The following is a 26719-nucleotide window of genomic DNA, read 5'->3' as shown; positions in this document are numbered from 1 at the left end:
TTCAAGAGTAGAAATTTATGCAGAAATGAGAAAAATCAAAGGATATCTTTTTGACTGTTCTGCTTCATCCTGGAGTAAGCAATTCACCCAGTGACTTCAGTGGTGGGTTTGCTTGAGTATGATCATCAAGACTCCTCTGTAAACTGTTGTTTGGTATCTAAGTTCAGAAAACAGTAGGAAGCGTATAGGCTCTTTCTGCACGGGGTTTTGTACAACTTGAATTTGTGAACCTCTGATAGTAGCTGAGTTCTTGGAAAAAATAAAGTTCTCTCAGCTTCTAAGATTAAGAACATTTTGTCAGTTAAGTATTTGACCTAAACTCAAGTTTTTCTGCCTGCTTAATTTTAGCTTTCTACATTTTACACTTTTTCTAAGAAGATCTCCTTTACTCTGATTACAAAGTAGATCATGATCTGATGGAGGTTTCTCAGGGTCATTACTGAACAGATGTAAACAGAAAATGCTTACAGTACTTAAACTGTTGATGTTCTTTTTTTTTATTTTTTCGCTCTTCTTTTTGCTTGGAAGGTCTCTGTGTAACCCTGACCAGCAAGTGTAACATCCTGTGTGTTGCTCTTGACTTTGCATAAACACAATGCAAAAGTACAACTTTACAACTTATTTTTCTTTTTTTTTTTCTTCTTGAAAGATTATTTATCATCAGCCAGGGGAAAAAAAAAAATACACCAGTCAATCGTCAACCTTCTAAAAGTGAAGTTAGCTTTTTTTGTGGATAAATACTCACTGACAGTTCTCATCTTCTGAAGCATAGATGCAAATGTTAAAAGCCTCTGGGACAATATGAATTGTGGCCCTTGACAAATACAGTTTCCAGGGAAACTAAAGGGCTTGCTGTTTCATAAACACTGTGCTCTCAAGGAGAAGTATTTATCTGTCTGCTGGAGGATTATTTTACATTTAAGCATGTTAATTTTAAAATGATATTCCCCCTGTGAAAAAATAGCTCTCTCATCCTCATTTGAGTCTGGACTATTTAGAAAGTAAGGCATGGAAATATATTGTACAACTGCACTTGTAGCTGAGGTTTGGGCTGTAAATACGACTAGTGTGATATAAGAAACGTGGCAGGTTTCCCTGTGTGCTGCAGCAGTATCATTTCTACCACCCAGCTAGGGGCTGATGTGCAGTCCCCTCTCAGTGCAGTGTGCTTTGCTGTTCCTGTTTGTTGGAACATCACTGTTAAATCCCAGGTGAGGCTTTTATTACTGTTCAGTCGTGGAAAGGGTGATGTTTTGAATTGGCAGAATATATTTGGGTGTAGCTATGAAAAAATGTATTACTTTGCTATTGACTTCAACGTGAACTTTTTGTGTGAAAAAAAGTGATTGTGTTAATGAGCTTGTTTCAGAAACTCCATATGCACTCATATACCACTTGACTAATATCCTCCTTGAATAATTTAGTCATTTGCAATGACCAGCACCATTTTCCATATTTGAACTCTGAATCAAATCCTTTGTTGTTGTTCTGCTTTTTTGTGATATACTGCTTCATGTGATCACAGCATTACAAGCTTAGCTTTTGCATGTCCTATTTAAGTATTAATGCAGGACCAACAGACAGTATGTAAACCCTACCCTTCTTACTTGCTGTAATTAATGTAGCATATGAACAGCTAATTAACTGACTTGGCTGGACTGAAATGACTTCTCAATAGATTAAAGTCTGAAGCGAATATGGAAAAAAAAAGTATTTGAATGCCTTTCTAATTGTGCTTTGGGTAGTATATTTTCGGTATATGCAGAGTGATTAGTCTGGTGAGATTTAGAGAACACAGTAGATACTGTGGGATCATTATTTAGTTTTGTTGTGCAACTAAAGAGGTGGTTTAGGCACAGTAATTTTGGAAAATGAAGCAGATCTTGTCCTCAGCTATATTTGCATAACCCTTCCTGATTTCTTCACCAAATGCATTCATGCATATCTGAGTACTGTACAAAACAATGACCTAGATTAGAAGTTTGTTTTAATCATGTATACTCGATTTAGTACATTTTAAAGTTAGTCAGATTTTTTATGAATGTTAAGTCACATGCGAACTTGTGGCTATTTGTTAAGACATCTTACCTCCAGTGAAGTTCACACAGGTTCAGAGACTCCATCATTTCCTATTTTTTATCTATTTGCCTGTCCATCCGTTTCTTTCTTTCTTTTGTTCTTTCTTTTTTTGTTCTTTTTTTTCTTCTTCATGCTCTTTTTTCCTTTTCCTTTGTTCCTTTTCCCTCTCTCCTTCTTGCTTGCTTCTGTTGTTCCCTCTTTCTTTCATTCCCTCTTACTTTGATTCCCTCGTTTTCTCTTTTCATATTTATCTATTTCACTCTCTCTCTCTCTCTGTGAGGTGACAGGGGAAAATAAGTAAACAGTATTTTCTTCCTTTATGTTATTCCCTCAGGTACAAATGTTGACTTCACTGTGTTCATGCAGACAGCTCAGATGATGATTAACACAACAGAAGCACACTGGAAAATCTGTAGAGAAGTGTACAGGTGCCTGTGACCTTCTGTAGGAATGTCTTCTGTGTCTGACTTCACTGGGGATTTTGACTAAAATGGCCTAAGGAAGAGTAAAGTACAGATTTCAAGATTTGCTTTTCTGTCTGCTTGTAGTATTTCATGGATTAAAGCATTTTAACTTCTGAGACTTGAAAATATTCTTTCTTTTTTTTTTTTTTTTGCACAGAGAAGCAGTGACCTACTCAGGTCTCATCACCAAACTGGTCAGTAAATGTAAAGACATTTAACTATAAATTTTGTAAAGGTATCCTCTATTTGCTGTTACAAAGGCTAAGTATCACTTTGGAAAAAAATTAAGACATGGTGGTGACCAAATTATATATAAAATGCTACATTATCCATATATATTCAATGAAACTTGAACTGTGAGGCACAGGTCCTCACACATATTTATGTTGCACAGTCTCTGGATTGATTTTAGAGACAATTAGGAACCTAAATACCTGTGCAAATATTTTTGCACCCAAGTCAACCCATAGTTGACTGCTTTCAGCTGCCTCGTAGTAATTTCTCCACAACCAGACTTTTACTTAGCAGACACTATGAAAACCCTGGTTGCTGATGGAAGCTCTTATTCACATGGAAGAAAGTGCTAAGAATAGGCAGGAAATAACTTCTTTTTACCAGTAGGGCTTAGTTTGATGAATATTGACTCAGGAATCGCTTGCCATTTGTCAGATTCCACATCAGGAGGGACACATGCAAGCTGTGAAGTACAAATGAATGCAGATAGAAATGGTTCAGTGTGTCCCTATTACTTTGGGCATTTACTGGGCACAGCAAAGCAAAAGTGATTGAACTCTGATAAATTATTTTAAATGCCTTTCCTCTGCAGAAGGAGGTCCAATTCTCCTTGTTCCATGACAGAAGACCTTGGATTTCTAGCTTGGGCCTGAGGGAGATACCACTGGATGACTTGTGCTACAGAAGTTCTGTTACAATAATGCTCCAGCTGTGCTGGAACACTTTGCAGTATTGCATTCTGAAAATGTCTTAGCTGTTGAATTTAATTTGGGCTGAAACACCCAAAAGGTACCTAGTCATGCAACTCTCCATGATCTTGGTAGAATTCAGCCTCTAACTCCAAACATTAGTTCTTGCAACCGGATAGAGCAGTGCAGAAAGAACTTTATAAGCCTGCACTCCTGTTTTGCACAGGAGTTATGGCAGCTTCACAGGACTGAGTTCCTGCTGCATGGCCATGTGAGTCACATTGTGGTCCCCACAGGCATCTCCATGAGCACCACAGGCGGGTGATTCCCTAAATGTGCACATGAACACTGGCTGCACACTGCACAACTGGTCAGTTTGTGATTGGCCTTGGTTAATTATTAGACTGTAGTAGGATGTTGTGTTTCAAAGGTCAAGATAAGAACCACTGGTACCAAACAGACAATCAGAAGTGTGTACTAAAATGGTACCAGTGTAATTGTGCAACTGTTTGCTCAGGCACTGTCATTAAAAACATAGTGATACATGCTTGATTAATTATGACAGCCTACCCAAACAGGAGAGAGAGGTTTATTTATATATTCCACAATCAAAAATTGAACTTTATTGCCTGATCCAGAGTATACTTACCACCATAGCTCCAGTGACTTTAGCTTGTATAAACTGAAAATCTACCACCTCCTGTTTTTTGCTTTGTTAATTCTATGCTTGATTATAACTAATTTTCAAATAACCACAGAATACATTTACCATCATTGAATGAGTACTCTGAAAATATTTTAAAAGACGGATTTTAAGACTTTTCTTGTGGCCATATGCTCAGTAACAGGAATATAGTTTGCTATGAGACCATACATGGAGGAGAAAGACAGACACGGTCATACAGAATCACATAGATAAATGCTATCTGTGTTACCAGGAGGGATCATGGCTGGGCTATGGTGGTTGTAACTGCACAGCTTAGATTTTTGTTCTTAATCACACTGATGAGCACAAGCAATACAGCATTGGGGCTGGGGATTTCAAGAGCATTAGCAATCACTGAAGACAAGGCATATGAGAAGCATGTGCTAAGTTTTTATGCGAAGAAGTCTGACAAATCTGTGGGAACTGAAGGTCTAGATGAGTTAAGTTGGTATGAAGATATTTTCCCTTTAGAAAAATAATTTAAAATATTCTTAGAATTTTCTTTGGTTCCCCTTAAACAGTATTATGGCCTGTATAAGGCTGAAAAAGGAAAGTTTCTTAAGCTATGATACAGGAAAAACAGCATGCCATGCAGGTTATCTTAAAATAGAAGCTGTTCCTTAGCCACCTCCCACTTGACTGTCAGAGTATATAGCACCACCCCTTGTATTATTAACCTCTGTGAAAATCAATGCCATGCAGAGAAATCAAAAGGGAAAGAGGGTCAGGCAGAGTTTAATCAGACAGGCAAATCAACCCCCAAAAACCTTCTATTCCCCTTTCTTCAATACTGCTTTAGCTACGAAAACTAAATTTAATAAAATAGATTAGAAAAAAAATCCCCCAGCAAAGGCGTGCATCAGGGTTTTGTTGAATTACCTGTTCTGTTAGTGCAAAGCAGAAATATGGTCACAGCCTCCTCTCAAATGTCTTCTTATTGTGCTTGGTATTGAACAGCAAATATTAAAGCACTGCAGTAGGATAACAAATTATTGTAGTAATCATGTCATTAATGCATCCATGTTGGGGGTACCTCTGCATAAATTTAGAAAAAAAGCTGATTTCAGGGAAGGTAAGGACTTGTCCCGTCTGTTCAAAAGCTTCCTGTGTCTTCTGGAAATAATACTTTCTGCCTTTGTTGCTAGCCACCATGACACCATGTCCCTTACCTTCCTCTGAAGATATTGCTTTTGGTAGTGAGCACTCCAGCAGAGCACTTCTAGTCCTGTTGAAAGGTTTGCTGTGAGTGTCTCCAGCACTGATCTGTTTCAGGAAGAGTTTTTGGCTTGAAAAATGGTCACAGCTGCCTGTCATAAATACAGAGATTTATACAACAGAAAGGGAGGCCAAATAGAGTATAAAAGGATTGTGGCAGAGAGAGGGAAAGCTGAGCTCCAAGTGAGAGTGGTATAAGGGAAGCACCCAAGAAATCAGCTGAATGAGAGGAGGACTTTAGTGCTCTGCTCTTGTTCTGCTTGGGATGAAGTGAGCCGCACCTCCGTGTGCAACAGCCAAGGGACATTTTGCTCATCCCTTACGGATGGGGAATCTCTCTGTGCTTTGGGTGTCAATGTAGCTACTCCCTGGATACGTATCTGGATATCTAGACTTTCATATCAAAGTTGCCTTTGTGAAGAGTAGGGTCAAGAATGTGGTACCTTTAATTATAAAATAAACTCTTATTCTATGGCCTATTACCCACTCACAATTCCACGCTTGCCTCACTGTACCTAGTGCCTGGGGCACATTCAGTGGTGTTCTCAGTAGAGTTTTGTCTTAGAGATTTTACTGATGCCCATGCTGTTGGCAGCAGATTTTGGAAATTGCTTTCCTCTCCCGTATTTTTTTCCCTCTATTTTCCTTTTCTCTACCACAGAGTGGGATAATCTCTCAGTAAGATTAATTCAGGCCTTTGAATTATGTCAGGCTGTGGGAAATCATGCACTGTGTTCTATAAGGTTAATAAAAATTAGATGCAGTTGCAGTTCTGCATATCTAATAGTGAGAAATCACTGATTTAGTGATAATCTTGCCCATCATCACACAGTTACCACTAGCTGGCTATTCAGTCCAGCAACTAAAATGAACTGGCATTTCGCTTGCAGACTGGCCATACTGGTGCTGGTACCAGCAGGTGAGCAGGGCAGAGTGAGACAGAGAGTGACCATCAGACCAGGTGCCAGGTTGTTTGCCATGGTTGTTGTTCCCCCTCATATGGAGGTCAGTGACTCACCTTCAAGGACTAATAAACCAGCTCATACTTCTGATGTGCTGTAACTTCACTTTTTTTACACTGTGTATTATATTCTGTTCAAATTCACAACAAGTCCTTGGAAGGGCCAACACGTAAGTGCAACAAACTCAAACTGGAGAGTCTACTGCAGATGATGCCGTAATGTTGCGCTCTTCACCCTGACTAGAAGTCCTCTGGTTTCCAGTGTTAGAAGCAAGGGTAGAACTTAGAGTCATGATTCATTTGAGTGAGTGGATAATTGCTGTATAAAAATTATTTTATTGTATTTTATTGTATTATATTGTATTTTATTGTATTTTATTTTATTATAAGTACATCATAAATCACTTGGGAATGGGTGTATCTTTGAGTAACTTTCAAGCAGAATTGCATGAAAGCTGTGAATTCACCATTACTTCTGGTTCTAGTTTGGCCAACACTGCCCTTATTCCACCCTTTTTTTTGGTCAATACTTGGTAAAGAAGCATGTTGATGAAAAGGTTAAATCCCTGTTGTAAACATTTAAGTCCTTTCTGATAATTAATGCCATCTGCATTTGGGATGTAGGAGGTTTGCATGCGTGTTTCCAGGAAGGTGGAGTCATTTGCAGGAGTGGAGAGCATGATGTACACTCATAGAGTTACATGTATCCATATTGCTGTGTGGGTTGGCTAAGCACTTAATTAGAAAAACAAATAAAGCATGTCAAGGGGTATTTTGTATGGAATTACATCAGAGCCTTAGCATTTCTTGCTCACCTGCAAAGCTGTGAAACATTGGCTACATGAAGTGAGAGTAGACAATATGGCAGGGCAGCATATATGTTTGTGTTGAACTGTAATTAGAAATAATGAAGGACTATTTAATTGTTGGTTTATATTTTATATGTTTTGATTTTACGATAATATTTGGGATAGCTTTTCAGTCATTCTATATATGCATACACGTATATAAAACATACATATAGATGTCACACACACACACATATATATATACATGTATCATTTTGCAGTGGATCATTTTGGAAATAAGTTTAAATTTATTTTCCTTTAAGTAGGTTAAGATATTCCAGTTATCTGATCAATGGAATTCAGTCACTGACCTACATTTGTGGGGAAATATTTTTTCCAAAAATGCTGTTCTAACTTTAAAAGAATCATTAATGAAACTTATCTGGTGGCCTAATTTGCATTTTAGATAACTCAGAATTATTAATTATCATGTTATATCCAGCAAACTTTTAATTTCTGCAGAGAAGTATCTAGGCCTTTACAGCTTGAAAGGAGATGATAGCCAAAACCAACTACGTGACAAGGGATAACTGTATGGGATGAAAGGGATTTGCTCTCCTATGGAGTTCCTACTGTGCTATTTTGAATCTCTTGACAGGGTTGCAGGGCTAGCCTCATGTATTTCTCCATGATCTATTTTTGGTTTTGGTCCTGGCCCTTTGTATTTGGTGTCTCACAGTGGAGATTTTGATTCTTTCATATATTTGTTTATATAAATAAAATATCTCCCCAGTGAAATATCAGGGTGGCTATACAAAACACTGTAATACCAAACCTGTTTTTTCTCAAGAGCTAGTGTCACACTTCTCCATTGCAGTGCTTTGTGCAGTGACACTGTCACGAAATGTTACACGGAGGCACCCCGAGGTTAATTTAAGGGACAACAGAGTCCACAACAACTTTTATTAAACCAGTGAGAAACAGGGTTTTAGCACTCCACAAGTGACTTAAATACAGGTTCGGATATCAGTTGAGGAAATAATTTGAAGGGGCAGCAACTAATACAACAGGCGGTCCACAGTGTGCATGCACGTGGCTGCACCAAAACAATGCCGGAGCCGGCTCTGGGTCCCGGGGAAGCACACACTTGCCAAACACGGTGCAGGATTATTTTTTTAAAAGAGGTACACGCACTCGTAGTGAGTACGGGAAGAGTACACTCGCGACTCCGCGAGGGTAAATTTATAATACACTCGCAATTGTGCGAGGAAATAATTTACTAACACGTGCTAGTGTGCCCGGAATCCTACACGTGCTTATGTGAAAGCACGGGAGGAAAATACACTCGCGATTGTGCGAGGATTAATTTAAAGTACCCGTGCAAATGTGCACGGAAAATACATGTGCAAATGTGCACGAAAAGTATAAATGTACTCGCAATCCTGCGAGAAGTTTTACTTACACACGTGGCGGCAAGGCAAGCGGAGTCTCCATCCCGGGGAGCGGGGGGGGGCCCGTGGCTCCCGGCGGCAGCGACCAAGCTCGTGCTCTGAGGGACCCGCACAATGGGCAGAGTCGCTGACGAGAATCCCGTTTTTATACTGGCTGATCAGATCTGACCTGTAGGCATTCTAGAAGCTTCTCTGCACCCCCACACTGGAGTGGGTGCCCCTGAAGCCTCCAAAACATCCCCCACACTGGCTCCTTGACACTCCCTTCTCATAATGGCCCTAGCCAGGGTGCTCTGGGGCCAAACAAAAGAAGCTGTTAGCCTCAAGTACCAGAGAAAGAGGGAGATGTGCCCACTCCTTCCAACCTGAAGGAGGGAGGGGGGTTGCATTCCACCACAGACACGCAGGCTGGGATGCGCATCAGTCACTTCTCACACCACCAGACTAGCCAAGGTCTCTTTCCCATATCCCACCGTCTGTGAAAGTCTTCTCTTTTAGCTGATGAAAACAGAAGAGACCTTGTATTTTTCCACAGATTATTCTTCCAGCTTAATTATTGTGCAGAACATGGCATGCAGCTATTCCCAGCCATTGCCTGTGAGAGCCTGGAGAGCTCTGCCTGGCTCTGTTTGGTTCAGTCTGTTGTCTCTCACTCAGAAGAACTGCTGAGGAGGGGCTGTGCAACAGATAAAACCAAACAGGATGACATATCACTTTTGTTGCTAGGTCATTCAGCCAGTTTTGTCATCAGTGCTGTGCTTCTTGGAAGCCAGGGTGCAGAAACTGCCTCATCCCATCTCAAATACATAATCATATTTTGGATAAAGGCAGAAATACAGCGTTCTTGCATGTATTTCTGGTCATATTGCATCATAGGCCCCATCAACTACTTACAACTGCACATGACAAAATAATAGCTTGTGCAACAATTTTAGTGCCACAGATGGTGGACTTAATCTTAGCTTTGTCTCTTTGTTCCTTTTTATGTCAGCAGCTAGGCTCAGCTCTAGTTGGGCTTTGGCCCTTTCCATTTTCTCCATGCATAACTTAACAGCATCCTTGCAGTCCTTCTGAGTAGCCTGCCCCTTCTTCCAAAGGTTATAAATTGTTCCCAAGTTCCAGACAAAGCTCTCTATTCAGCCAGGCCAGTCTTCTTCCCTGCTGGCTTGTCTTTTGGCACACAGTGACAGCCTGATCCTGCACCTCTAAGATTTCCTTCTTAAAGAAAGACCAGCCTTCCTGGACTCCTTTGTCCTTCAGGACTGCCTCCCAAGGGACTCTGCAACCAGCCTCCTAAACAGATCAAAGTCTGCCCTTTGGAAATCCAAGGTGGCAGTTCTGCTGATCATCCTCCTTACTTCTCCAAGAATAGAAAACTTGATCATTTCATGATTGCTATGCCCAAGGCAACCCCCAAACGACACATTACCCATGAGTACATCTCTATTAACAAACTATAGGTGCAAAGGGGCACCTTCCTAGTTGGCTGTGTCAGGAAGTTGTCTTCCCTACACTCCAGGAGCCTCCTAGACTGTTTCTTCTCTGCTGTGTTGTATTTCCAGCAGACATCTGCTAAGTTGAAGTCCCCCATGAGCACAAGGACTAGCGATCATGAGACTTCTCCCAGCTCTCTGCAGAATACTTCACCTGTGTCTTCATCCTGGTTGGCTGGTCTGTAACAGACTCCAACCAGGATATCCACCTTGTTGGCCTTCCCCTTGGTTCTTACCCATAGACACTCAAACCTATCATCACCCTCATCAAGCTCCAGACAATCAAAACACTCTCTAACATACACCTTCTTTCCTTCCTTGCCTGTCCCCTCTAAAGAATTTATAGCCATCCATTGCAGCACTCCAGTTGTGGGAGTCATTGCACCATGTGTCTCTGATGTGAACTACATCATAGCTTTTCTGCTACACAGTGCATTTGTATAGATGCACTTCAGCTGGGCTATTGATCCAGCCCCCTTTTTCTGGTGGGAAGCCCTGATTCCTATGTGACCATTCTTAGGTGCTTCCACAGTTTCTAGCATGTGTATAATCCTTGTGTCTTCTACCACTTGGCACTTCATCCCCTATCTCTGCTGAGACGGCAGACCAAAGGGCCTCACTAGCACCCCGTCCCTCAAATGGTGGCATGCTGCCCTTGGGTTCACCTCTGCTGCGCATGATTTTCTCTCCTTCCCCCTTCAAATCAAGTTTAAATCTCTTTCAATGAGCCCTGATAACTCCTGCCCGAGGATCCTTTTCCCTCTTTGAGACTGGCGTGGCCTATTGGTCACTAGCAGGCCGGGTGTTGTGTAAACCGACCTATTATCAAAAAAAACAAAGTTCTCGCAGTGACACCGGTCATGAAGCCAGGTATTGATCTGCTGGGTCTTCCTGTATCTTACCTCATCATACCCTGCAGCTGCGATGACAGAGGAAAATGCTACTTGTGCTCCTGATCTCTTAACCAGTTGTACCAAGGCTCTGAAGTCCCTCTTGAATCGCTTTTTCACTTTTCAGTCTCATTGCTGCCTACTTGAAAAATTAGTAGAGGATAATAATCTGAGGGCCTAACCAGGGAAGGAAGTTTTCTCTTCATGTCTGTAACCCTGGCCCCAGAGAGGTAGCAGACTTCCTTAATAGATGGGTCTGGTCTATATATATAGAGAGCCTTCTGTTCCCTTTAGAAGGGCATCTCCTATGATCATGACCCACCCTTTTCCCGTTTTTTGTTGTTTTTTTTTTTTTTTACAGCGGCTGTGGAGGGTACAGCCTGACTTCTCCTCTGTGACACTTCCAACTCAGTTGAACCACCTTCCTCAATATTTTTCTTTGGTTCCACTTTTCTAGATTATTTTTCCACTCTAACTAACTTAAAGGTACAATGCATCTTGAAAATCAGCACCTCCATAATTGTCACTAACCTCCTTGTGGAAGTAACCAGGGCCAATACTTTATGACTTAATACATATATCTGTGGCATCTTTCTTTATTAATTTTGTTTAACTGGAACAAGTTTCCATGCAGTGGTGCAGCTCATGTTGCTTACTCTTGAAATACATGCAACCTCTCAAGGGGCACAATTTGAAAAATAAGATTATTTGTGAAGTGTGGGTTATTTTTTGGCCAGGTGAGTTCCTGGAGCCAGTTAAACATGACTGCTGGCACAGGATAAGAACAAGAGTCAGCACAAGGGCAAGTAGCATCAGAGCAGTGTCCTCTTCAGCTGGGTCAAGCTGCCTTGCTGCTCCTTGCCTCCCACTCCTCATTTTAATGCATATGCAGCAGCACTAATGCAGCAGCTTACAGACTGCATTCTAGCACTGAAACAAGAAATATTATGGCCACAATAGCACAGCATTGCACCCAGGAGGATAAACTCTCCTAAGAGAGGATTTTGAGTCTTTCTGGCAGAGAGACTGTGCTGTTGTGGACACACAGCTTTCAGAGCTCAGCTGGTGATGCCTTTGCAGCACTGTGCTGTGCTTGGAAGACATACAATTACTGGTCAGCCTTAGGACATATGCCTTGGAAGGGTATTAGGTGACTGGCTTTCTATTTGGACTGTGAAAAGAAGTCTAACACCCTAAATAAACTGACTCATTAGGCCATGTCTTCTGCCAAACAGTTGCATTGCTAAATCAAATTATTGATCCACTTACACTTGTATCCTACTCCTACCAGTAGTCTTGTCTTCATTACTCAAAAAGCCATATTGTGCATGCACTAGTCACTAACCCCTGGAAAACCAGTGGTGTTCCCTCTCAGCACCTTGAAGGACTGCAGTGGTGAGCTCTAACACTCCAACCTGTTGTATTACTGGATTTCATTAATTCTGCAGTTGTACAGATGAGAAGCAAGATTTTTATATATATTGGCCCATTTGGAAGCATGGTGGTGCTTTACAGACTTAGAAGAGTTATTTTGCCTACTGTGTTGCTGAAAAGCTGCTACTCGAGGTGAAACACAGTGGCTGCTTAACAGCTGGCAGATTCCTATAATCAGCTGAACCTACAGGCGTAATTTAGGCAGGCAAAAATGTAATTACTTGGTATATTTCCTACACTGAACTAATTACGCTCTGCCTTTCACTGGAAAACTGTCTCACTCAATGTCCCTTTGAGCACAGGTCTCTAAGGGTAGTGTTGTATATAGTTTTTAGAATCTGAACACAATTACAAACATATGTTAACATGTATAAAATTATTTAGAGTTCTTTCTAAAGCTTTAATCTCAATTCTTGCCTCAGTTCTTGTGCTTAATTAATTCTGACTATATAAATTGAGCCTTTAGTTGTTCAATATGAAAATCTGCCTGCTTTGAAGAATATTTTTTAACATGTCAAAGCAAAGCAATATAGCACATGAAACACGCAAAGTCGGCAAATGTGATGCCCATCTACAAGAAGGGTTGGATAGTGTGGCTAGTAAGACTAAGGAAGTGATCAATCCCTTGCACTTGGCACTGGTGAGGCCCCACCTCAAATGCTGTATTCAGTTTTGGGCCCCTCACTATAGGAAAGACATTGAGGTGCCAGAGAGGGTTTAGAGAAGGGCAATGAGGCTGGTGAGGGGTCTGGAGCACAAGTCTGACATTGAGCCGCTGAGGGAACTGAGGCTGTTTAGCCTGGAGAAAAGGAGGCTGAGGGGAGACCTTATCGCTCTCTACAACCACCTGAAAGGAGGTTGGAGCGTGGAAGGTGTTGGTCTCTTCTGCTGAGTAGCAAGTGATAGGAAATGGCCTCAAGTTGTGCCAGGGAAGGTTCAGATTGGATATTATGAAAAAATTCTTCATGGAAAGGGTTGCGAAGCAGTGGAGGAGGCTGCCCATGGAAGTGGTGGAGACACCATCCCAGGAGGTATTTAAAAGGTCTATAGATGAGGCTCCTAGGGACATGTTTTGGTGGTAGATTTAGGTTATGGTTGGACTAGGTGATCTTGAGTGTTTCTTCCAACCAAAATGATTCTATGATTCTATCTTTACCACATATCTCATTTTTAATTCCCTTCTTATAGACTTGTATTTTCCAGGATTGTTTCTGACATAATCATGTAATGATTTAGAAACTACTTATTTCAGAAGACTACTATTATCGGGAGGTATTAGAAAATATTTAAGTGATTTACAAGTTATTGACTGAATAGGTGATTTGTAATCTAATCTTTCTGCAGGTAAGCAAATCTTTGCCATGGATTTGTTAATCTGCCAGACTTGTGTATATTGTCACTTGCTAATATACATATTGTATAATCAACAGTGCTATATTTGCTTTTATTATGAGCCCCTTTTATACACTTTTAAGATTAGCATGATTCAGCACATATCTTTATGTTGTCAGGGCCATCTTTTCCTCTACCTGTGCAGTCTTTATGATACAAACCCTTTGAGACTTATGGGATAGTGGTTTGTTTAAAAAAAGTAATCTCTATTTTTTGCTGCATTGGGGGAAAAAAAAGGAAAAGCTTCAATCTCTTGTCTGTATTCTGGTAATGCGTCTTGTGCCTTTAAGAACAGAGACTTCAGTGGAAAGTAGGCTAACTATTGTTTGGTCCACCAGACCAAGCTGGAGCTGATCCACATTAACCTCTCCCAGAATGCACATACTGTGTGTAGCCTTAGCACCATCTCTTTCCAGCTGCAAGTCCACACCTGTCAGGCGTTTTTCTTGTTGTTTGAGATGTAGTCAAATGCAGTCCTTGATTTATCTTGCATCTTAAAGAAAACACAGAGCCTGCGTCAGAAGGAAGCAAAAATGCAGGAGCACTGAAGAGTACATGTCCTGTTCCATACTTGTTATTGCTTTGTTTCTTTGTGCAATAAAACCAAAAAAAAATGAAAAAAAAAAAGAAAAGAAAAAAAAAGTGCAGTCAGCAAAACCTTAAGAGGGAATTTGTTAAGAAAGATGTAATATGACATATTACAGTAGTTGCAATTGACTCTTATTATGTTTTTACCAGTGAACAGCTTGCTTTGGGGCCTAACATACTGTCTCCTCTGTCTCATTTGTTTTGAAGCAGAATAAGAAATTACAAAAGTTTTCCGCTGTAATTTTCATGATTCTCCATAACTCATTTAAATCCCACTCTTGTCTTTTTCAGGGCATAAAATTCTGCTGTTTGCAATCTCTCATAATATGTAAGTGGAAATAGCACTATTTCTCTTAGCATTGCACATTCTTAATTTGATGGACAGCCTTAAGCTAATGAGAACTGACAAGGTATTCAAAGCAGAAAAATGACCTACCAGATGGTTTCTAGGAAGGAGGACTTTTATCATTTAAATGCAAGTTGGGATGAGTTTCTGAGTGTTTTGGTAGCTGTAGGAGCAAAAAAAACCCCAGGAAGCTACCTCATTCGCAATTCAAAGAATAGCAGTTCATGATCCTTACCTGTCATCTCTTTCATTCAAATAAAAAAAAAAAACTTTCAAAAAACTTGCCTACCTCCCTCTAACGAGATAGAACAAAATGTGACATTGGGAAAAAAAAAAAAAAAAGGGGGAAAAAAGCATTAGCGCAGTCTTCGAAATTGTGCAAAATTTTATCTAAATTTGGCATCATATCTGTAATTCTAGTTGCCTTATTATTTTCTCTTTTCTGCTCAGAGTAAGCATGTTTCAGTTCCACTTTTTATCATTATTTTCCTTCTTTCTTTTTTTTTTCTAAATTTTCCCTTTACCCTCAATTATTCTTCCTCTTTCAAAAACACACTTGATTTATGTTCTGTTGTCTCTTACACAATTCCAGGTTAATGATTTAATACTTAGATATATTTCTACAGTTCAACTCTCTTTTTAAATGCTTGACATTCACAATATTGTGACTTTTTTTACAAAATCTTTTCTTTTTTGCATTCAAATGATGTTACATTAAAACAGAAACAGAAAACCTCACACAACAAGATCATATAACACAAGAAGTTATTAGTCATGTGCTCTCATGATATGTCTTTAAAAGTATCCTGTTGCTCATAAAATCAGCATATTGTTCTTTCTAAGGTCCTGATCCAGCAATGAGGTTTGTATGAATCAGTTTGGAACACTAGCCAAATTCCCAACTACAGAATCATGCTTCCATTTTTTTCTAGCACACTCAGACTATTTGTAATCATACAGTGTAGAGATTCTAACAACAAAGTTGATTTTTAGGATGACTAACTGAAAATGAATAGTTTGGTCCTTTGATCCTAAATCTTCAGAATTTCTTTGTCTTCTTTTGAAATAATTGACTGATTAATTCAATTGTCAAATAGAATTATTAAGCAGAGGTATATCCCCTTGTTTTCCTAGTAAGTCTCTCAAGCACTACTATGACTGGAAATATTTTTTTCAATCTTCCATCCATTTCTTGATTGATCAATTGCTTAGTTGCATACTGTATAGCTGGTTTCTCTTTGCAAAAATAATTTTCAAAGTTGAACAAGAAAATGGCTATCATTCTCTATCTCTTCTGCTTAAATTGTTCCTTTCAAGTTTGACAGTATGAAAGCTCTCAAGTGCCAACACTGACAGAAGATGCCACAGCTTAAATGACCCTGCAGAGCGAAAATCTTATTATCTGCAGTGACAGCTCTTGCAAGTTGTAAAGCACAATAGGAGAAAAGTAAATGGGGTCTGTGTAATAGAACATAGTTTCCTCAAGGCAAACACTTTCATCTTTTCAAGACATTTGACCAGAAGTGACATCATGCACCAACTGCTTCAAATATGTGCATGGAGAGGAAAAAAGAGTAAAGAGATATAAGAGGACATTCGTCAGGTCTAGCAGGCAATCCTTCTGGTGGAGAAGGAAATGGGCTGAGATCACTCTAGTCCTAATGCAGTCATGTTTTCATTTAGCAGTACACTGGCAGCCAGAGCACTTTTTCCTCTCCTTATCTCCGTCTGCCTTCATTCATCTGGAAAGAGACCAAGTGCTTCACAGTTTAGTAATTGGATATAGTTTGCAGGTGACTTGCTAGAAGACTTCTGTATATTTCTTAACATTGTTGGGGCAGACTCTTTTTAGTGGCATAAAATAAATATGAGGCCCCATGCTCAATATGAAAAATGTGTACCTGACACTGCTTGCATCACCAAAAAATAAATTGAATTTGTGATATAGAAATTTAGGTAATGCATTTCAGCATGATTTCCTAATAGTGAGTTCACTACAGTGTAATATTTGGACAGTTGCTTGAGCTGGTTTTTATTTTTTCAGCTGCTATATGCCTGTGATTGTACCTAACTGACATACACTGACTTGGGAACCTGGTTGTATCCATGGCTGTCTCCCATATCTTGAAAAAGTCCCCTGAAGCTAAATTTTAAAAAGGCACTTAGAGGTTTTAAGGATGGGTGCTGGATTTCCTAGGTTTTATGCACCCAGCCTTCCAGGAGGAAAATTCAAGAAGTGGCCTGTGTACAGCACAGGAGAGTGCCATTTCAGTACCAAATAGATGGTGCAGTGTCTGTGAAGCATGTAAAATAAGCCCTGGGGATAGTACTTTGTCCCCAGCAGCAGTTCCTAGCCTTGACAAGACCCAGCTAGAACCTTTGGAGAACAGAGCTGGGACTTGGGAAGACCCATGTATTGTCAGCAGCTCCATCACTGGCTGACCCAATGAGCCCTCCGCCCTGGCGCTCTTTATTGGCAAAGCTTTATAGAGCACTTTTGAGTTTTTACAGAAAACACTTTGACAACTAAAGCTGACGGGTAAGAGGTCCTGAGGGAAAAGCTGAAATTGTGTTCCTGCTGCCAGAATGTGCAGGAGCTCAAGAACATAGCTATAAGTCTTCAGTAAGCCAGGTCCCATAAGAGGCACATTGTGGACTATGTTTTATGGATATGACCAAATCATGCCACAGGACTGTGAGACAACAGTTAGTTCACTTGACTGATGGCACACAGTGGGCTGCAAAAGGAGGCTGTCTTCTTTGACTGGGCAATCTTCCTCCTGGGTTGTTACAGGAGCAATCTGAAAACCTGTCGCCCCTTGCTGAACTGAAGCCATGGCCTCATTCTGTGTCTCTGTAGTCTGAGAGCTGTAAACTAGATAGGAAACACTTACTGTCTACAGCAGCCAGGCACAAGACGGGGGCTGCTACATGTTATTTCTCAGTCATGTACAGGATTCAAATGAAGAAAAATTGCATTTAAGATCTGAAGATCCCGTCACGTAGCAACTGTAGTCCCACCAAAACTTTCAAACTATCTTGGATAGTATATCCCCACAAGTCTTTATGTATTTAATTACTGCAGCTTTAAAAATAAAATGTATTAAGATGTTCAGATGGGTTCTTGTGGGGGAACAAGTACTGGCAAGGAACCATGTGTTGCATACAGCAAACGCAGACAGATTTTGGACAAGAGATTACTGTACTACTCTCTAATTGCACAACATGCCATTATACTAACTAATAGGAAAAGGAGAGAAAGCTGCATTTTTTTGCTTGATATAGAACATCTTCAGGGGCTGATCACCTCGACTCTGTCAAGCAAGTAAATAACATGCACAAATAAATAAAACTATTGGCCAATATTTCTATAGAAATTATTTCAAATAGCTTTGGCAAAATATTCTAAGTTTTTTGTGATAGATGCTTAGGAACAATTGCAATGTCCAAAAACCTCCAAACCATAACAACCCACCCCAAAAGCACAAAAGAACTGAAGTCTTATTTGTTTGATCATGACTTACAATATACCATAAAAGAATGAAACAACTAAATCAGCAAAGACATGTGACATTTGCCCATTTGCCTCTCTCAGCACAAAGAAATTAGTGGGATGTGACATGTAAGCCAGTGAATAAGAATATTTTGACTTTTTACTGGGTAGCTCATTATGTCAGCTTTCCACAGATCGAAGTGACTGAGATTATATTAATACATTTAAGGTGTATGTTCTGCTGTGAACCTGTTACACAGTCTGGAGTGCAGTACCATAATGTAACAACAAAAGAAAGAAATATAATAGCTGAGATATCATCTCTCTCATATCTTATCTGAGAGGCATTCATAGACTCTCATATAGTGAAAAACTGGAGATCAGCCAGTTCTCTTTTGTACCTAGACTTGACTGATTAGTATGGATGACTGGGAAACTGTACTTCTTCACATGCAATATTCATATATTCTCTTCTGTCTGTGATAGCCTCAGCACTTCTGTTGGCTTTGGAAAGAGTTTGTTGCTTTGCACTAACAGTCCTCCCAGTGCATGTTTCCAAGTTAAAAGGACATGGCCTTTAGAGAAAGGTGCAACAAATGAACTTTTAACACTGAGGAGCTCAATGACTTTGTTTTTGTAGGGGGCATTTATTAGAAAGGTTTATGGCATGTATTTTAAATAGTGGTTATAAATTATGTCTTGTACTTTAGTCAAACATGTATGCAAACAGAGAGAGAGACACAGAGTGTACTTCTGCAATTATACATTGTGCCTGTACATTTAAAAAAAACTAGCTGTGGTTAACAGACGTAGCATCCTGGGTATCCTGAAAGTCTCTCTTCACTTGTATGGTTATAGACACTCCAGTGCTCCTGTATTTTCCTCAGCAGTGACATCTGCTCTCATTCAACGTGTTATCACTGAAATAATTAGTCACTAATTCCCTCTGAGAATATGCTGTAGATTCAGGAGGGATGCAAATGAAGACAAACATCACAGAAAATAGCACAGCAGAACAGTATTTTCTTAGTACGTGGCATAAACCAGTTAGGACAAAAACTAACAAAATTAAAACAGGATATTTATTAAAAATGGGAATACATTTTTTTAATCTGGAGAAAATTTGTTCGGCTGCCTTCTCTAGTAGGATGATGTGTTTTCTGGGATGCAGTGAGGAACTAGGGAGAAGTTCTGCTCCTATGTTATGTCACTTGAGCAAACAGAGGGAGCAGATACAGTAATTAAGTGTTCTCAAAAGGTTACAAAGTGAGTTGATTGAGTGAATTACTAAACTTGACAAAATCATGTCAGGATCAAGAGGCAATCATGCATTCTCTTTTATGTAGTCTTGTGCTGTAAATAAAACACTGCTTTAATGGTAACGTTTTCCGTAACAGGAAAAAGATAAATGATTTTTGTTTAAACTTGTAAAAGGTCTTCTTCATGATATCAATAATTTTCATGAACAGCACAGTCTTGCTTTCCTCTTCAAGAGTTTTAATGGTGGAAGCACTGACTCATTTTGGTAAGCTGCTCATGACACTCCTTAAAGGCATGCCTCACAATAGACATTCATGTTTTACAAAAACACATTTCATTGCCGTATCTCAAAGCATTTTGACAGAATGAGTAAATGTGACATTGTCTACATAACAGGAACAATAGTGGCACAGAAATTACTTGCAGTAAAATTCAATTAACAGGGAAAACCGGAAGTAGAATCCGAGCCCTGCATAACTCTCATCTTAATGAGTTTTGTGAGGGTTAGGACATACAAGAACTGCATTGATCTTGTCTTTTCTTCAATTTTCAACCTTCACCTGGAAATGCCAGCCATTTTTCCTATGTATTCCACTCTACTTCATGGGATATTGGGAGAACTCATGCTGCTGAGAATAAATAAAATATTGATATTAGCCACTAAATTATAACCCTTGGCATGGTAGCTATTGAAATGCCTTCTCAGTCCCATTCATGTGACAAGTTTTAGAAATCACAATGAAGTTCTGAGGGAGTCTCCTGAAGTTTTCTGGGAATTTGTATTTCTCATTTAGTGTACTTCAGTTGAGTATTTCAATATCTATCAATATTAATGCCACTTTGTAGTCTTCGAGTGATCCAGAAGTCATTTGCATGTTTGTGAAACAGCCACATCTTCCTATGAGGCAATTTTGTGAGACAAGCAGAAAGCTATTGCACAATGAAAATCAGCCTCAGGTTTGAATCATCTACTATGCAACTGTTTACCTGATAGCAGAGTTAGTGTGCTGAGTAAACAGAGGCCTCTCAACAGGAGCTTTCACCATTTGTTTGAGAGAACAAGTGCATGCCATGACTGTACACATGAGGGTTCCTTCTTTGACGGTAAAAGAAGTGGAGAATAAATCCTATCTGGAATAGAGAGAAAAGTTATGAGACACTCTTCAAAGAGCCTCTCAACTAATCCCAAGGGACACTCAAAAAGTGGGAGATGATTCTGGGGAATTAAAAAAAAAAAAAAAAGGAGATCTTTAATTGAACTCCACAAGCCCTGTGTACGCATGTGAATGTTACATGCTTCTTACCTCCAGAATTACTTGCTCACTCCCTGATGGGAGTTCCCTACCAAAACTAACTTGAGACACAGGAACGTCAACAGATAAAAAATCAGGAGAGACAAAAATTTGGTTAAAATACCTGCTGGAGCTGCCAGTCCCTCTTCACTGACTAGGCAGCCCACAAGAACTAGCTCTCTGTGTTGGAAGTCTTCCTTTGGTAACACCCTCTAGAGCCAGCACAAGGAACTATGCCAGAGTTCATCCAGTGGCAGAAAGTCTACCCAGCCAAAGACTAGAGAAACCTAAATCTCAGGATGTTGGTATGGAAGTGCAGCACATATGCTGAATGCACAATAAAAGATTCAGCAACAACGATAAATAAATTTTTAAAAAGTCTTTAATGACCCTGATTCCTTTTTTTTTACTCTGTCTGACCTATAATCTCATTATGGAATGTGAGAGTAACAGTGTTTGAAAGAGGTTGCATCATAAAAATGTCTTTGAGACATTTTGTGTTGCATTAAGTAAATTGTTTCTTTGGTAGTACTGTAAATAGAAGGCAATGGTGAAACCTGAAGAGCACTCTCTGCTACTAAGCAGTAGTATAGTGAATATTGTAGGAAGGATTTAAAATTTAATTCCTTGATATTTCAGCAGTTCTGAAGGCCTCAGTACATCTTCAATGATTCTTAGTTTTAACAGCAAGTCTCTCAACCTCTTATGGAGTTATGGCACATAATATATGTTAAGTTATATATGTATGCCTGTGTGTATATACATAGTGTTACATATTTACATACTAAAATGAAAAGGACCAGGAAATGGCATGCATTTGAGAAACCTAAAGAGAGAGATGTATGTAGTTTGCAATTGGGAAAAAAACAGTAATTAAGCAGAAAATGGGTTGTGGAGGGAAGGAACTCATACCTCAGGAGACAATGTGCCCTACTTTCTTTTCTCACATTTTGAAATCTATGAATATTTTACTTGCTTTATCACTTTTCCTGATTCCCTGCAGGCCAGAGCTGACAGCTAAGACTCTGTTTTATCTTAAACTGTTCAAAGCATGTCAGAAAATTACTTACCCTGCTGAGTCTGAAAGCAGCTGGATGATTGCAGGAATGCACTTACTGGTTACCCCCAGTCCAGGTGATCACCATCACTTGAGTGAAATCATAATGATAGTCCCAGAACAGCTGGCAGATTGTTACAATATACGGTCTTTTACTGTTTCCAGTTAAAGTCCAGAAACTGAGTTGACTATTTTTTTTTTTTAATTCTCTCTGGAAGTAATTATTTATGTCTTGGGCCACTGTGATATCAGTACATAAAGATAGTATTAGTTTTTCACCCTGCGTAATTAGGAGCTGGTTTGTATATGGCCACAGTCAAGTAGTTGCACTGTGTAACTGTCTTAACAGGTTATTCTGTGGGTTCTTTCTACTGCCTTTCAATATGGCCTTTACAAATCCTTTTGTATTTTTATTCCATTATACTTCTAAGAATTAGCTTTAAAATACACTGTTGTCTCTACACCGCAGCATGATAAAATGCAGGGATAAAGATGAGTGTGGCCACATTCGTATCTCTAAAAATAGGATTCTACTGGAATTTATACAGGAATTTCATTTTAGTAGGCTTTAACTTGCGCTGAAAATTTATATACCTCAAACATTTCTCTGTGATAACACAAAATAAGGCAGGATAGGAATTGCACTCTTCATGCTCAGCCTATATAATGAAATAACATGCTCATGTACTGCTCATCTTCAATTTTTTACCATCTACAGACCTGAGAAATGACATGTAAGTAACTGGTATATGAGATCCACAGGTTGAAATTAATCTGACTGATGACACCTGAACCCACATTTTACAGTTCTCAACAGGAAGCCATAACACCATTCTTCAATAGTGTTAGCTCCTGTGAGATAACTCTTTCTTTTTCAATATCTGAGGAGAAAGAAAATGCTAACACTGGGCACAGCTCCCTTTATTGTCACAGGGTATCTTTTGATTTTGTGCTGGTGAGAATGTTTGCAGGGAAGTTGTTGTTGATGTCCTGTTAAGTAATATCAACCAGATATGAAGGTAAAAGAGGAGCTGTGAATCCGTGAAGGTCAGGAGAACCCACACAAAATGAATCTTTCAATTCTCCCCACTATACTGAGATCATAGGAAGTGGAGATGTATACTGCTATTAGTTACATACGTCAGAAGCTTTCTTCTTGATTTTGTAGGGTGAAACATTTTCCCAAAGTTTCTCCAAAATCAGCAAGGAGTTTCTGGATGTAATTTTGGATCTTTACTTACTGTATTGGCTGGATTTAAGCCTTCATCACTAGTCCTGTTAGTCAGTGAACATTCTCTACAATGATGTCAATGGTTCTATTTTTCTTAAAACTTTATTGTGTTTTTGGCACAGCTGGACTCACTATGCAGTGCTCACAATGGCAGTGGTTTCCAATTTACAGTAGCAGATCACAGAACAGTAGAGATGTGCTAGCTTGAAATGTATACCTTGAATTAAGAAATAAATGTCAGGTATATGGTCTTTATGAACTATTTTAGGTGAACAGGAATTGTATATGAATTATATTACTTGCTGTAATGCCTTTCTTTGCTCTTATTATACCCAGTCATGGCCAATTCATGTGCCAGCTGATTTCTGAAATATTGGAATTTGTGAGTCCCATGAACCCTTATCATGATGCTGTGGTAGTAACTAGAGTAAATATGGAGAATGAGACTTAAAATGTATGGGGTAAATAGGTCTTATTGCCTCCTTTCTAATCAACTACTGCATTGCATTGCAGAATTTGCCATCTGAAGACATGTTACAGACATTAAGGATGCGGTGAGAAACTTGGGCAGTATTGTCTTAGGGAGGTTGTGTGCAAGCCACTGTTGAGTTATTTAGGTTAGTTAACAACTTTATCACATACTGTAAAAACCTAGAAGGGTAATTGGGTCATTTCTGTCTCCATCAAAGCACTGTTCATAGAAGTTGTTCCAAAGTAATTAATTGTTCCTGTTTATATTATTGTGATGGGGCTTGGTTTGTGCCATCAATTGAAAGCACTCAGCACCTTCTGAGAGGTCTGCTACAGGATAGCATCAACAATATTTTGGATGATTTCTCAAAAAATACAGTGTGGTTTCTAACAGTATAGATATGTGAAGCAAAGCAGATTTTCCAAGTGCAAATTGCACATTATGGAAGCTTGGGGTACCCAAGCATACATTTTGATTTAGTCACAGATTTTGTCAATGCCTTGCATCTCAACTATAAAGAAAGGGACAGTAGTCTCCCTGCTTTGCAAAGGCATAGTAAAATAATTTTAGTCTTCTGGACATCTTGCAATAGAACAAATGCTGAAGATACTGCTTTCTTTATTAGATTGACAGATATGCCAATGGGCTGATGAAAGAACCTATGCTGAATAAAAGTGATAAGCTACAGATCATCATAAGAGAAATTAACTTCAGAAGATGCAAAGTTGTGTATTTTGCAGTTTTGCTTGCCTGGACTTGTGGTAGCTGCTATAATTGTTTCACTGCAGCTGGGTTGTGGGAAGGGATATCTGTGACATGGCTAGCAAGGTAGAATTTTTAAAGACGGTGCACTTTTAAATTATTTTCTTTTTTTTTTCCTTTTTTTTTGTTTCAAATTGTGCTGACCAGAAATGTAACATAAAAATCTGTGTTTTAAAATATTCATTTACTTTTCTTTCTTTCTTACAGCTTGTGGCCAATGCAATCCTTTTTGTCAGTGTAAATTTGTATGGGGTCTTTGTGAGGATTTTGACAGAAAGGGCTCAGAGGAAGGCATTCCTTCAGGCCAGGAACTGCATTGAGGACAGGCTGAGGCTGGAGGATGAAAATGAAAAACAGGTCAGTTTCTAAGCCTTATTTCTTTTTCTCTGCTTCTTCTGAGATGACTGTAGCTATGTGAACTACAAGTCAGGACGTTGCTGCTGAGTGCATGATAGGGTATGTGTGTGTTTCCATGGTGAAGGAAGGGTGCTGCTTCCCCCTGCCTGCTTCAGCTTTTCCTCCCCAGTGCAAACACACTCTTCACTCTTCATCTGCATCACACACAGGAGGTGCAGGCTAATCCCACAGCTGCTGTCGGCTCCAGTACCAGGATGGGTTGCATTTTAGGGCTGAGGCAAAGATAACATTCTATTGCAACTTAAGATGCTGTTTTTTGGTTGTGGTTTTTTTTTTTTTTTAATTTGTTTGTTTGTTTGTTTTCAGCATGGATGTTTTTAGGCGGGTGTTAGTTATGCTGTAAATACTTCTCTTCTGGCTGTGTGTGCTATAACCCGTTTGCATTCATGAGACCTATAAACACAAGTAAACATTTTGAGGAGAGAGGGCTGCACCGACATACATCAATAACTGTGATAACAACCTATTCCTTTTTTCAAAAGCCACCTTAGTAGTTTGATGGTTTATTTCACACAGTTTTATCAAGCAATCCTCCAAGCAGATTTGGAAGCAATCAAAAAAATGCTATATTTTGAAGCTTGGTGTTGTTATTCACAGATCTGAATCTTAAACCTAATAAGGTCTGTTTATCAGTAAGGTTTGGATGAGATTTTTCTTTCTGTCTAGATGATAGCAGTGGACCACACTGGAATCCATTAGATACAACTCCATTGACCTCTGTGGAACGATGGTAACTTATGCTGATAAAATACTTCAGTGGTATTCAAACCTTGCGATACAAGATGTCAGAGTCCTTAAAGCTTGTGTACCTCACACACTTTTGCTTCCCTTCACTTGCATTTTCTCTAGCAAGTCTGTTCCTATGCATGAAATAATGTGAGTCATTAAGTATTTTCTGTTCACTGACTGAATGCATTTTTATGATCTGAATGTACTCTATAATAAATAGACTTTTTCTTTGAACAACTGCATTTTTCTGTTCACTGTGTAAAAATGGTATTAGGATCAAAGCCCTTAGGTTTGAGTCTGGTCTTTTGTAATCCAAAGCTGCAGATTTTCAAAGGCATAAATGTGCCAGCAGTGAATTTCCACACGACTTAGGCAACTCTGCCATTTGTGCCTTTGAAAACCCACTTCTAGGATCCAACATTAAAATAATATTGGTTATTGTGCTTCTCTAGTTAGCAAATTAGCAATCTATCTTGTTTTATATTTTATCCGTGCATATAGAAACACAAGAAAGCAAAAACATTATACATAAGTACCATTACTGTTGATAGTATACCTAGAGAATCCTGCAAATGTTTTTCCAATGCAGTATACAGGTCAGTGAAGAGAAGACAATTTTCTCCTACACTTATGAAATTAACCTTATGCAACATGGTGTAAAACTGAATACATGTGTGAAATACACTAATTAACTGTCAAAAGTACCACAAAATATATGACAGCTCTCACACTGTATTAGAACACCTCTAAAATCATCGTAACAATAAAGATGTGATTACAGGCTACAAAATTATTCTGCAGTTGCTGTGGCATAACTTAGCCCAAATTTCCAGCTGGCAACACTCAAAAGTGTTTGAGAGCAAAAGTGATGTTGCTGACCTAGTTCAGTTTCTGTGTTCATTCATGTATTTTTGTTCTTTGAAGTACCGACATTACATGATAAAAAGGAATGAATTTTTTTGTTAGATTTTCATGTCTTATTCAAATGCTTTGGCCTAAATACCATAGACCTTTTACACTGACAATTGTAATCCAAAACGTGAACACCTTTCCCTGGTATTTCTGTGCAAGTCTCTAATGGGAAAGGAAAGAACATGGTCTTGGCTTTTGAACATGAACAGCCTCCTGGAGTTAAAGTGTTGACTCTGTGACACAGATACTACTGCTGAAAACATAACTGAGGTTTCTTCCCCTGTGTCCTACTTACAGCAATTCTCCTTATATGGGATGCATTTGTAGTAAAAGCACCATGTGATGATTTTGATAAATCAATTTC

The 26719-nt window shown here is 39.2% G+C and overlaps 1 protein-coding gene across 1 annotated transcript in view; it reads left to right on the top strand.

Annotated features, from left to right (window-relative positions):
• ADCY1 (adenylate cyclase 1) overlaps positions 1-26719 on the top strand; it is a 146264-nt gene that overhangs the window by 18462 nt on the left and 101083 nt on the right. Inside the window, exon 2 of the mRNA XM_082045793.1 lies at positions 24505-24654. Within this exon, the coding sequence (XP_081901919.1) occupies positions 24505-24654 (150 nt within the window). The remainder of the gene's footprint in view (positions 1-24504; positions 24655-26719) is intronic.

This window comes from Streptopelia decaocto, assembly GCF_964273445.1.
Source record: "Streptopelia decaocto genome assembly, chromosome: 2".
Taxonomy (NCBI): Eukaryota; Metazoa; Chordata; class Aves; order Columbiformes; family Columbidae; genus Streptopelia; species Streptopelia decaocto.
This window is presented reverse-complemented; position numbering and strand designations above follow the sequence as displayed.